General features: G+C 44.6%; 1 protein-coding gene across 3 annotated transcripts in view; it reads right to left on the bottom strand.

Moving 5' to 3' along the window:
* The window catches only part of CAPZB (capping actin protein of muscle Z-line subunit beta), a 51,847-nt gene that overhangs the window by 34,780 nt on the left and 2,619 nt on the right, over nucleotides 1-14,448 (bottom strand). For all 3 annotated transcript variants that reach the window (XM_042883032.1, XM_042883030.1, XM_042883029.1), the window contains exon 2: nucleotides 2,821-2,910. In XM_042883032.1, the coding sequence (XP_042738966.1) occupies nucleotides 2,821-2,910 (90 nt within the window). The remainder of the gene's footprint in view (nucleotides 1-2,820; nucleotides 2,911-14,448) is intronic.

Raw genomic sequence — 14,448 nt, 5'->3', positions numbered from 1 at the left:
CAAACCACAGATTGTTTTGCTAATGAATGAAAAGTGTCTGGTCTGATGAGGGCCAGTGACCCAAAAATCCTATTCTTTCCCCCAACCTTTTACTTCATGTTCAAGTTTGGACCCCTTGCCTAGCCAGCCTGACGCTTGGGGGCAGTAATGGACAGCCTTGAACATATTCCATACACTTTCTGGCACCAAAATGCTCTTTTTATTACAAAGCAGAGCTTTGGGTATCGAATAATAGGGACCTGAGGGAAGAAATTTAGCACAGCTAGATTTCCCAGCAGCATGACAAGCCTAGGAAATAGATGTTACTTTCTTCCTGGATTTGTTTTGAAAACACTTTGCATACAGACACTTTTAAGTCACCATCCATGTCTTTCAACAGGTTTAAATAAGCATCAAAACAGTAGCTGTGCATCATTCTGCAGATCATCTCCTATCAAAAGATGGAAAGCTGAACTGCAAACAGACCAAGGAATAACCCATGCTTCCCACAGGAGAGTCAAAAAAAACAAACCAAGACTCAGGTCTCTGTTCCAAGTCTACTCCAGCATGGAAGTGCAATGAAGCAAGGAAACCAAATAGAAAGGAAGCAGAAGTCAAGGTGCCATCTTTTATAATTCTATCACAAATTTAATGAACCTGCTCATGCCTGCCATGCCTGACCTTTTACATCAAGGAGGTTATTGTCTGGTAATGGTAAAGCAAACAGAATAAAAATCATCAGCTGTAAAGGTTTGGATGAAACCTGCCAAGAAAGGTCAAAAAACTATTTGCTACAGGCTGGCTCATGATGTTTTTGGAACTCCTACAAGGTGGCAGTGCATATACTGCTCTTATCTAAATATTGCAGGCTTCTGTCTTGTGGAGGTCAGGCTCAGAGTGGGCTGCAGAAGAGGTTTACAGATTATAAATTAAATACAGATTATAAATAAATCACACTGGTTTTAATACGTTATGTCATCTCCACCCCACAGAAGGGACTGCAGGAACCAGTGAGGGAATCATACAACCCCTCCTCATAAGCATGTTTCAAACTGGTCTGTTTCACGTTACACTTTCAATATGAAAAGAAGCCCCCAGAGCGTGCTGCTGATGGAAAGCATGTAGAACACTAATGAGCACCATCCAAAAGTAATTCCAACATTGAGAGGTAAGTAGCAATTTTCTGAGTCATTAGAAAAACCTCATACCAATTACACAGCCAGGCTTACCATAGGCTCTCCAAACAACTCATCGTTCTGGATGGTCCTTGGAGTTGCTCAAACCTTGATATCCACTCATTCCTCCAACATTTCATCAGAAAACCTACTGTATCATACCAGATCAAACCAGGATTTAGTTATTGTGTCCCACCTCCAGCAACAGCCACAAGAATGATGCCTTAAGCTGCCAAGAGTTTTGGTGGCACAGATGTAGACAATTACTAAATGGTTTCAAGAAAGAGAAATAATCCCTTCCTGGAGGGAATGATTTATTTCCCTGACCCACAGAGCTTTCTTACCTACACCTTGGCTTATGGAACCAAATGCAATATTTAAATAGAGTTTGATCAACTCCAGTCAGCCAGAGCTCTTTCACTGTAGGACTCCTCCCAAGTTCACCAACACCAGCTGCAACACCACTTAGGAACAGACTTCTCAGCTACGTTTTTCCCTGTTAAGCAGCCACTCTTCTGCACACAAAGATGGCAAACAGCTTGGATGCAACTGAAGCAGTTTAATTAAGAGGTATCAGTTCAAGTGGATGCTATATGCAGAACCACCAGGTTTTTAAAGTGGCTGACAAATCTTGTCTGAGAGTCATGCGTAAGATTCAGCTCCACAAAAGGAAAGGGCTGCAATTCCCACAGGAAGATAGGAGAAAAGTCTTAATTCAAAGGTCTTACAGCTCCGTTCCAAATTCAATATCCCTGTCTACAAAACTCTGGAAGCTGAGGTCAGAAAACTGTTAAGCATAAATCACATTCAGAGTGGACAGTGGAAAAACATTTTCCCAGCTTCCTCTACAGTTGGTTCTATACAGATTACATTTGCATTTAGTAATACTTTAACCTGCTCTAGAGGCAACTGTGGCACACAGTTTTCAGGGACAGTTGACACTAACAAGCCCACTATAAAACCAAATGCATAGCATATCACTTCACAGAATGCACAACTCAACCTTATGCAACTGAGAATGGGAATCTGGGTAAGACTTCAGTTACTTTGCTACCAATTTATGGAAGGATAATGAATGTTGCATGGGCAAGCAGAAAACAGGTATCAGCACAAGGTAGTTGGCAAGGGTTCTTTCTTGGATACTCACTGGACTGCAGAATACCTGGTATGTCATAATGTATAAATAGATCTGGGCATTCTCCAGAACTGCAGTGCTCTAACCCTGCAATATTTTGTTGCAGTAAGGCCTCCAAAGCACATGTCACTGCTGCATCTATGGTAAAAGTCCTGGTCAAACTGCAGACTGGAAAGTAGCTAATCTGGAGAGAATACTCAGCATGAGGGCATGCACCCGACTTGCATGAACTCTCCAGTTATTTGGAATAAAAAGCAGCCTTCAAGCTGTTGATGACAACTCCATCGAGAAAGGTGCTGATGATTCTTTACCCAAAAGCATCTCCATGCACTCACAGCAGTACCTGCTGGTCTGCCCACAACAAACACCAGGATTCCTGGCGTTCTGTGGGCAGTTCCTCAACCATTTCGAAACAGGAGGAGAGAACTGCAGATCACCATACCTGGGAGATGCCTCAGGAAATGTTCTTACATACCAGATCCGTCACACCCAGGACTCAGTCATGATTTGGTTGGAGCATGCAGTACTCACCAAGTCAATGAGGTCACTGAGATTCTTCTCTATCTGCTGTGGAGGCAGACGCCTCATCAAATCCAAGGCACAATCCAGCTGCTGGTCACTCTGCAGAAACAAAAACATCCCTCTGTCACAGTTTGCACAGATAAGCACAAAGTCAGGTGAACTGGAACTGTGGTGCTTGTCAACCCTCCTAATGGGGAGAGAGAGAGCAATTCTAATCTGCAGAATGTTTTACATCAAAACATTTTGAAAAAACACTGTTTGGAACCATTTGATCACTGATTATTCACATGGTATTGCAAGAAGGGTTCTAGAGCCCAGTTCAATGGGCCCAGTTTAAGCTGGTGCCACGCCAGCAATTTAACACCAAGCAGTCCAGTCCTCGCCAAAATCTGTCTCCTACACTTAAGGAAACACTCAATGCAATGTTTTTCCATGCTATCTCAACATTAATCTGGGTTAGGGAACTGAAAGTTCCTTCTCCTGAAACAATCCGAGCACTTCCTCATTCGTGTTGTGTCATTCAGCTCAAGACAATCAGTACCCAAGGCAAATTCTGTTCCGACAGATCTCACCCCTCCTCCTTCAGCTTTACCAAAAAACAAAGTGAAACATGCACAAAGTATGATCCATTATTTCCTTCTTATTCCAAAAGACAAACCAAAAGCTGCCTGTATCTAAGGAATCAACAGCTTTAATTCTCCTGAGAAACCACAGCAATACGCTCCAGTGGGGTTTATTACAGTTGGCCTCTCAATAAATTCCACACGGAAAAAGATAAAAGCTTAAGAATCATTTCAGAGTTGGAAAATCTGCAACAGACATCATCACAGGCACTCAGTGAGCGGAACCAAGCTCCCAGCACAACCTTCTGCTCTTCTTCTCACCAAGGGCGAGTGTCACTTCCCTGCAAACCCAACAGCACACTCCTTTCATCAGCACATCGCCATCCTGAAGCACAGCAAGCTTATTTTCACTGCTTCTTCCCCTCCCTTTTTGTTTCTCTACTTCTAGACACCCATACACAACAAGCTTAACTTTAATTTTCTCCTCCTACATTCAACCAAGCTCTAAGATGTACTTAAAGGCTTCAAAACTGAAGCACTTGCATTGCCACGAGATTCAAGTAGCAGCCCCCGTGCCAAGGAGAAGCAGTAGGAAGTCAAGCTTTATGAAAACAGATCTAAAAAGGCATTGCCCATTCATTATCAAAAGGTAAATATCGCATGGACAGCAAGTCAGACAGACCGGTTGGGGGAGATTGTGTAGTTATTTCTTAGGTTACTGGGAATCACCTTTGGAAAAACACCCCAGCTCTACAGGCAGGTAGGCATCAACTCACCTCTCTGCACAGAGAGCAGAACTTACGGCAGTCACTTGCTGTGATCAAAGGAGAATGCATTCCCTAATCGGGGTGCATTCAATCCCCACACTCTTTAAGCGCTTGGGTAACGCGACAAGCAAATCCTCAGAAGAAATGAGCCTAGAGAGAAGAATCAACAGGCAGAGAAACCCACAGCCCTGGTGCTGCTGTTCTCCATTAGCTGTCCATTGCAGGTCACAAGCTCAAGAATAGAAGCTCCTCCAAACACTGCTTATGAGCACAGTCGCTCCTTTCCTCTTATTTCCACACCGAGAACAGTCCTCCTCCCAGGAGGATGTTTCACATCAGCTGAAGATGAAACACCAATCCAGGCATGAGCTGGGGAATAACCCATGGGCATCATGAGAAACTAAGGGACAAAAATCCCAGCTCCCCACTGACAGCAACATCTCGTGTCCTTCTCCAAATAGAGGGAAAGGAAAACTTCTTGCAACCACCCCTCAGGCATTACTGAGGTGGGCTACGAGCGCCCCTCTGCAACAGCCAAGCCCAGGCAGGGGATCTATCACATCAAGTATTATCTTTGCCTCCTGCTATCCCTTACGTCACAGGAGAGCTGGTATGTGATTGCAAGGTCATGCTCTGTGCTTGGGGATCGTGGGAACGCTCACGGAAGTGCTCTCTCCTGCTCTGCCAGCTGGAATTGTTTGACAGACAAAAAACTAAGGAAATAATAATGTTAAAAACCCACTATTAAAATGCAACCTCAGAGAAGGTGTTTTATAGTATGGCAGTTTCAAAATAAACTGCAATGAGTGAAGGATTATCTTCTGCAGTTGCAGAATCCTTTTATGGATAACCAGAAGAACTTGTACTGACATTTTTTATAACAGTATATTCATTAACAGCTGTGAAAATACACGAGCAAGACTGCTTAAGGCAGAGATTCTTAAAGGCATTCAGCCACAGCTGGCACAAGTGGCTGCACGCAACCAAGAAAAGCTCAAAAACATCCAGGCATACACTGAGAAGCATCTCTTTCCCTGAAGGAGAAGCGAGGCTGAACAGCAGGATTCCAGCCTTCCTGCAGAGTATTTAAATAATATTTAAATGGCTTGCCTGCACATCCCTTAAAGCACTGAAATAAAGGCAGGTTCTGATGCATCTCTACGCCTAAGTCTGTGGCTATATGGTGACTTTAACCCAGCACAAATCCATGCTGGCCCAAACAAGAAGGCAATACAAAGCACACACAGCAGCACAGCCATATGTCTGGGTGCTGGATGCACTCATTATGCCCTTTTTCAGAAGAGAATCAGTAATTCTACCAGGAGCAAACACTCCTGGCTCTTTCTGTGCTGGGGAAGCAAGGTTTCTAGGAACCAGGCCTGTGGTCACACACATCCTTTGCTTCCAATCTCTGCCCCAGCTGGGTATGTATGGAATAACTGTAGATATCTAAGAGGCATCACATCTAAGGTGCTGAGCCCTTAGAGCAGCACACATTTCCTGATGTTACAGAAGAACAAACACGTTTTTCTGTGATTCTGACAGTGGCATTTTAATAGGAAATCCCACAAAACACTTACACCAATTGTGCAGGAGAAAGGTGCTCTTTGGGAACTCAGAATACACCTCACCTCATTACAACAACTGAGCCCATCCATCTCACCACTCTACCTTCACTTCTTCTAGATCTCCACTTGCTTAAGGCTGTCATTAAATTGCATACTGAAGACAATTCCTTCACAGACCTCTAGACAAAACACCGCAGAATTCCTGCCTTTAGCCATGGAGAGGCTTATCCCCCTGCTTGGTGAGGTGATCAGACAGCCCTCTCTCAGCCTGGACTCGAAGCCAAGCGCTTTGAGGCTGCAGGACTTAATGAGCTTAGTGTTTACTTGATACCAGCCTGCTTTCCCCCATCCCACTGTTATATCCAGCACAGAACTCCTGTGGAGGAGTAGGGAGCTCAGACAGAAATTCTAAATGAAGTTTTATTACAGCTCAAGTCACTGAAGGATTTCAAAGATCACAGGAATCTCAAAGACTGAAAATATTAGTCAAGATGAAAGCTCTTCTTAATAAGTTTCCTCTAAGATATCTGGCTATCTCCACTCTGCTATGCTGCTCCCATCTACCGCAGGGCAAAATGCTATGAATATGTCTACAGGAACGGTTGTTTAGCTTCTTCTGCCTGCATTCTGCTCTTCTCTTCAGTCTCTAGCAAATAAGCCAAGCACAGCAAAGACAGAAACTCTCAAAACAGCCACAAATCATCTCAGCACAGCATTGAATCTGGAGAAAACCAAGTTATCTAAGAGCATAGTTGCACAGAGGTACGGCTGTGTACGTGTTTATTTATTCTGTTCATACAGGAGTAAGCAGCTGTGTTAGAAGGCTGAGGATGGACAGATGTCCTTCAATGCAGAAGCCACAAAGAAGGAAGACAGGAAGCTACTGCAGTGTGTTTGATTGTTTTGAGGAGGGTTTGTTGATCGTGCGGTAAACTATTATGTTTCCATGTTCCAGTGCCTGAAAGAGGGCATATTAAGGTCACTGTTATTTAAGAGCAAGGGACTCCTCTGACCTTACACGTGTAGGCAGCCAGCATGAAAGTGGATGTAAGCTGCACAGAGTAAGGAAGTCACTACCAACATTTACAGAAATTCACAGGCTGCTTTCCCAGGTTTTCCCATCTCTCCATTGCCAGCTACCCACACCCCAGGCTCTACAAGGCTCATTTCAAAGGCTGACCACCACAAATCACAACACTGCAGACTGAATTCTTTGGCCCCCACAGCTGTGTTTGGACGGCTCCTGCTCATTTGCCTGCGTTGCTGCTGAGCACAAACAGAATTCAGCATTTTCTTCAAAAAGAAAAACCAGACTGGTTTCACTTCTGCGTCGCGTTTCTATCTGAGCACTGCCTTGAGCTCGCTCCTGAACCAAGAGAGACTGGCTGGGGCAGCCAAGTGCTACTGCACTGGGCACTTCTCCCTATTTCAGCCTGTTCTGGGAAATAAGCCACTTGGGGCAGCAAATCTTTCCAACCAGAACCCAGCATAACGTCCATCCACACCAGGTCTGGCTGCGCCACTCTGACCCACGCCGTCTCCAGTCTCTGATGCAAGTTGAAAAGAACTAGATGACCTAAAAACAACTTCACAAGTTATGATTAAGGCGTAAAAAAAACCACACCACATGTGAAAACATCCATTATTTGTGCAGTGCTGCCCATGTTTACCAGTTGAACACTCTGGCTTGGCTCTGAAATGGCATGGCTGCCAGGCCCCTGGTGATGACCTGGGGTCTGCAAGCTGCTCGTACTCAGATTTGTTCCAGCCTGGAATGTGAAAAGTTACCAAACTTCAAGCACAAGCTGGCATTTCAATTTCCAGAGAACTGAAATAAAAGATGAAAACCCAAAGGGACACCGAAAATAGAATATTTGCTTAACTTAGGCAATTTGAAGCAATCACACATCAGAGTGCTTTGATCGCTGGTCGGCTTACAAGCAAAATACCTCCGTAAATTAATCCAGGACCAGAAGTACGCAACCAGCAAATGACTTTTTCTCTTCCTTTTATGTTGCAGACATACCCCAGATTGTAAATCATATTATTTCCTGCCAGTTCTCCCAACAGGAATGTCTGACTAATGTTTCAGCTTTGTGGCACTAAACACTAAATTTCTTTAATTGAAACAGATACGTGGCTTCCCATCCTCCTCGTCATTTTCCTCCTTGCCAACTTCCCGAGCTCAAAAGGCAGAAGCCTCCTCTTTCAAATTACACAATAGGATAGTATTACTGCTAGAAGCTTTAGCAAAGGGTTCAATTATTGTAACCCTGAGCAATGAGAAGCACAGCCGTATGTTAAGCACAGGATTCCCCGCCGGCTCCCGGCACAACAGGCTGTCAGCATTCACTTTTTAGGATATTAGATGGGAAGGGGAATACCTCCATCCAATCTATGAATCACTGCATTCAGGACACTTCCATCAGCTCTACGCACCCTTTGCAATCTGTTTTCCCTCGTAACTTTTCCCTTAACTATTAACCCTCTTCTGGCAGATCCTATCTAAAGCCACTTGTAATACTGCTATAAATCACGGCCTCCTGGCAGCACCAGTGGGAGAAGGTCTGACTGCACATTGAGGAAACAATCACATGTAGTAAAAGCTGAAGATCCATTGCAACATGGATAGTAATAAAGAAGAGTTCTTTTAATAATCTTTGATCATGATGCTGATGCAGACAGACTCCCCCTCGACTACTCTCAGGTTAGGATGGGATCCAGAGGTTTTTATCTTCCCAGACCATTATGGCCATCACATATCTTTAGTAACATGTAGCTCAATTTGTTGTTACATTAGTGCTGTGGTCAAGATCAAACAAGACAGACCAGCTGCTGAGAATGCTCCTTCCACAGATGTGAAATGGGGATTGAAGATTAAAACAAAAGCAAGAAGTGACGGATTGGAAGATTTGAGCTGAAAGTGCTGTACTTGAGTTACTGTGTAACCCGAACTTAGAGAGCAACTCTACACATCACACCAGTGAATCCTGCTCAGAGATGTTCTCCTGCAGAACATACTTCATTCTCCTCTGCTCTCCCGTTTAAAACAGCTGAGCAAGCCATGAAAACGCAGCACTAGAGCTAGTTGATGAATGAAAACTCCTTCAAGCTTCTTCTCCAAACTCAGGTCTGGGTGCTGTATGCACTGACAAAGTCACCTGCAAGCTTGGCAAGAAGTGAGAGGACAACTCTGACCAGCTTTTGTTGTGTTGGCCCACGAACTGAATAGACACAGACCTCGAGCACTCACAAGGCACCTCTTCTTTACAGACCTCCTGCAGAGGGACAGTAACTTACATCTGCTCCAAAGGCTTGCATAGGAACTAAAATAATCCACGGGAAGGAGAGCAAAATGAGGCAGCTTAAGTTTCATTGCCACCAGCACGCTAGTGACATTGGATACTTAACACTATTTCAGGCTGACAGCACAACTAAGGCAAGTTCTGGAGGGAAAGAGCAGCACTACCTGAGAGGTCTCCTCCTGCAGTTGCACTCAGTGATCTCCTCAAAGCTTGCAGGAAGCCTCTTTCCAAACCCTTGCAGCTTTACCTTTCAGCAGATGCTTTCAAGTGTCCTTTGACTCAACCTCTGTGTCTGGACTTCATCACTCTTACCTCCAGATCAGGTGAGCCCTGCCCAGTGCTCGCAGGGCACTACCCAACATCCTTGCCCAACCTCAGACACAATTACCAAATGGATTACAGCACACTGAAGGCATTTCCATCCAGCAGTTTCAGAACAAACCACAGCTCATTGCACTACCTTACTAAGAAGCTCAGTCTCATGGAACAACTATCTGTCAAACTACTTTACACCGACCGAGGAAAACCTAACAACCCTGGCAGTTTGGGGCAGGCCACTGGACTGTAACTCTCTTTGCTGTAGCAGCAGGAATTCAGCAGCTCCTGCAGCCAATTTACGCTCCCTGGGGCTGTGTCTCAGTTAGAGGCATTCCTGCTAGCACATCCACAGGTGTGATGTAAAGCCCAGTGCAAGTCTCTCATCTGTCCAACAAACAGACAAGCAGGGTGGACCAGCACCAAGGCTTTGTGGGAACAGGCTATTCATCTTGACCTTTTCCCACCATCACTAATGATTTCTGCACAGTGTTTGTCTTCTGGGTAACAGAAACAATGTTTTATTTATTAAACTTGTCATTGAACATGACAATGTAATTTACTGGCTTTCATCTTCTGCCAAGATTTCCTGTGAAGCATCAAGTTTGCAAAAAGTCATTTCCCAATAAATCATGGCATCAAGTGAATATGCAATCTATTAGCCCCACATGAAAGAGCAAAGAGGAGACAGCATGGAAAACCTGCAGACTGCAAAGCCACATTGCTAACTTTTAATAAATGGGATTAAAGTCACTGGAGTTGACTGCAGAGCTGACCACCTTAGTCTAAGCAATGTTAATAAGTTTAATTAGGCTGATGTTACCTCACAATGGTTGTATCTTTTTGCTTGGTTAAAGCGTGGATAAAGAACAAAATAGCATTTTCTTCATCAGGTATTTCTACAGAAAGGAGACATAAAACGTATCCATGTCCTGCATCCGCTTTGTAAAGATGTTTATGGATCTGCCTAGCAGCTTTGCTATTGGAATAGATACCGGCTGCAGCACAAGCTCACACACCCCCACTGCAGACATCCCGGCGCAGGCTGCTTTCTGACACTGTAACCATTCAGTGTCACTTAATGCACCCAGTAACTTAAGATGCCTCCAGATATTTCCTTGCGACTCAAGGCAGCACTGTGCTTCAATCCCTTTCTGTAGCTCCACAAACACCATGGCATGTACAAGGCACCATGCAGGTAAGCATCTCTTGCTTTCTAAAGACTGAAGGCTCTGCTCCCCTGCCCCCACGTGCAGATTCACCCTGACTCATCCAATGCAGGATTACTGCTGAGTAGCTACAAGTTTCCACACAACCTGTAACAGGAAATTGTTCAAAGGATCTTCCTGATCCTCTCAGACCTTTGGCTGAAACTCCTGTTACCTCTTTGCTTCTGCCCTGCAGATGCACCCCAAATCACTGAGTCTGTTGTCCCCATCCTTCCACTTCATTCTTTCTTCACAGGCTTGCTGTTTCTGACTACCTGGTTAGCACAACCATTGAAATAAGGCAATGGAACAGGTCTGTGGTGGTTCCCCAGCCTGATGATCTATTTCTTGTGGATCATCTTCTTGCCTTCCATCCAAATACTGCAGAAGAAGTGCTCAAATCAGTCTTTAGAGATAGAATGCTTTTTGCTGATTCTGCTGGCAATGGCAGTACTGAGCTCAGCTTCAGCAAGCCAGCCAGGTTCTGTTTGCTGTTTCTAGAAAGTAAAGTAGCAGAAGAAATTAAGAAAAAAGATCTGTAGGAAAACACATGATCCCAGCACATGTCATTCAAGGATCTGTGTTACAGCACATGCTGCTAACAGGACATTGCAAAATAGGAGGTTCCATTGTGTGCCACAGTCCCTGAGCACTGAGGTATCAGACTTTGGTACCTCTCAAAGAAGCTACTTGTCTACCAGTGGATACAGCTGAATGCACAGGGCATTTAGCACCTTCAGATGGGTGTGATTAGACAGGAAATCCTTCCATTTTATTTTTAAATACAAAAACTAATCACAACAAACCCAGCAGCTCCCGAGATTCAGCACTGCCATTTGCCACCCTGACCATCTGCGAAGGCACTGCTTGCGATGCTTTCTTTTAATCCCGGATGATCTCTTCCAAGCACTGTTTTATCCTACGTGCTGCTTGTTTCACATCCCAATCAACTTGGTCACGAAAGCATCAGAAGAGGAGCTGCCCAAATCAGATGGAGATTTTTTCCCCTTGCACAAAGTGAGCTGCTCCTGGCCTGGCAGATCTGCATTCTCCTTCCAGCCAACAGCAACCTAGATTTTTTTTCCATACAAGTTACATCAAAAACAGCAGAGAAAGCACACATTATTATAGCAGCAGGGAGGCACATACCCTATCACCGAATGACTACAAACAGACATGCTTACTGAGAACCTAATCAACACAGCTCCATGCTGGGCTGTTAGTGCAGCTCCTGCCCGCTGCTTTGGGATGAGCTCAGCACTTTCCAGTACCCCAGAGTCTCGTAGCTGGGGTTGTAAATTCATGGGATAACTCTGGCAAGTAATCGGATGCTTGGCAGGGCAGCGAGGAGACAGGGAGAGGTTATCTAATTAGCTCTCATCCCCCCAGCATTCTCCTATTGCCTAAAAGGTCACAAAAGTAGGTTAATATGCCTTTCAACTGTGCCCAGTGAAATGCACCTTGCTGATTCTACCTCAAAGCTTGCAAACAGTTCAGCTTCATCCAAAGGATCCAAAGAAGAGTTTTAAGCTAGGAAGCTAGTGGTTTCACCTGTACTAAGGCCGTGAAATTCCCATCTCCATCCAATAAGATACTCAAGCACCCTGGGATTCCTCCCCTTATCATAACTCCAAGGCTCACCCAACGTTTCCATGTTTTTTCATGCTTTTCTTGCTGTTCATGTACATGCCTGACTTCCCCCCAAAACAGAGCTGCAGTCAGTGTGCAATCCAGACAGCTGCCATCCAGTGTGCCTTTGTTTTCCAAGGTTTTAACACGTTTCAGTAACAGAGACAGGTTATACTGAGGTACTTATTTGCCAATCCCAATCCATGTCAGACTTCCCCTTCAATTTCACACAAAGTTACTCCATCTGACCAATTTTCACCCGACCCCACTCTGCAGCACCTCCACCTGTACCAACAGCCACATGAAAGCTGTACTTGGCCATCCAGCACAGCAGTGAGCATGGAGACAAGATCACACCGCTCTCCGCACTGCACCCAAGACGACCCTTGGATTTGCACAGCAATAGGAACTGCTGGATAAATGCAGTTTTCACCTGCTGCAGTCAGCATGATGTAGCTGATATTTTACCTCATTCCACCATTTCACAGTTTTCTCATCCTTTGAATTGTCTTACCAAAAGAAAAAGAAAAAAAAACAACAAAACCATCTCTTGTTTCTTGAGCCCGTCTCAAGTTGCCAGCACAGCCATCACACAGCCACCTCAGCAAGCAGCAAGCTTTTTTTAAATCCAGCTACTTCCCAAAGCAAAGAGGGGAAGCCAGGTTACAGGACATCACTTGCAAGCTCAGCACTTTAACAAACACGAAGATAGAAAGTATCACCTGAAAGAACACAAAATTCCCGGAGGAAATAAGTATTTCATTTACGGTGGGGTGGATTGATGGCTTAAGGCAAGCACTAGGCTCATGTCTTTAGAGCCATCTCAACCCCTTTTCCTTCCGCACAAAATCCTCTTAAGTGCTCTTTTTGTTCTTGTCTAGCTGATGGTGCTAGAATTCTCAGATCCCAGGTTCTGCCTTCACCCACACTGCTCGCCCTCCCGCTCCGCAACAAGGATGTGATGGAAATCCCAAGGCACTGCACCAAACAAGAACTCTGCTCTGCTCTCTGTAACTGAAAGACCTGGAGGACATCCTCCAGAACAGCACCAGTAATGACTTGCTCTGCAGCCCAGCTATGAACACTGAAAGCAATTTCTTATGGGTTTAAACCAAGAGGCAGGGCTCCCAAATCAACGCCGTGCTGATAAATAACACAAGCTACGCCAGTGGAATATAAAGCAGCAAGGCTGAATTTGCATTCAGCAGGAATAAAGCAGGTAATTTATGGGAAGGGCAGCTGGATAAGTCAAGGGCCTACAGATGCATTCTGCAACTCCTCAGCCCAGCTCGAACAAGGCAGCACAAGCTCACAGAGCACAGGCTTACAGCAAGCTGCACTTCCACTAAATCCTAAAGGAGGACAGCAGGGCCAAAAAGAGAACCAAATAATACAAGGAAGTCTGATTCTTTGATGCCAAGGACTCAAGCCACCATTCTAGGAAACCGAGCACCAGGTATTACCTAACATAATTAAAGTAATTCTAAATAAAAGCCTATTTTAGACAACCACAGATAGGAAGCAGATCCCGTTTCTGATTCCTGAACTCAGAGATTTGTTGCAGCTAAAAAGCCAGAAGGATTGGGTTGCCACTCCATTTGGCATGGAAAATTACAACTTTATAATTAGGAAACAAGCAGAGCAGCTTCCACAAGCATTCTCCATTTTCTCCTTGTAATAAAACCTCTCAGCTCAACCAGCAGGGAGACGTATTTAAAACTTGCTTGACCAGCATTCACCCTTGAATTCCTGTTCAAGTCAGAAAAGCTTTGTAATAAATAAACAAACAAATGTAACCTACCAGCAAACAAACCCTGCACTACAGCACAGCTGGGGGGACCAGAAAGGTGGGAAAAGGTTTATAATGCTCAGATATTCATTGCTCCTTCACACCGCATGGATGCCACCCACAGGGGAAATTCAGATTTGAAATCTCACCGTTTTAAGTGCAGTTTACCCTCTTCCTTGCTGGAAATGGCAAGGAATTAGGAAAAGTGGGCAAGCTGGGGGCAAAACAATGCTTTGGATCTTGTGCATTAGGGGAAGAGAGACAAAGGTTTGGTTGGGCATTTCAAACTCTTCAGAAGTCCTTACATAAATCAGCCGAAAGGAGTCAAATTTTAACGCACAGTGACTGACTGAGGATACAGATGAAAACAGGAGACCAGTTTCATTTTGAGCACCTTTAACTTTTGGAATTTCATCCTTCGTCTGGAAAAAACACAATCACTGCACCGAATAGAAGTGGGACAGAAAACCAGGCTCAGCACAGACCTGAACTC

Source organism: Lagopus leucura, unplaced genomic scaffold (assembly GCF_019238085.1).
Source record: "Lagopus leucura isolate 7727_CA_CO unplaced genomic scaffold, USGS_WTPT01 Super-Scaffold_100037, whole genome shotgun sequence".
In the NCBI taxonomy this organism is placed as follows: domain Eukaryota; kingdom Metazoa; phylum Chordata; class Aves; order Galliformes; family Phasianidae; genus Lagopus; species Lagopus leucura.
Note: the sequence above shows the minus strand (reverse complement) of the source record. Positions and strands in the feature narration are given on the sequence as shown.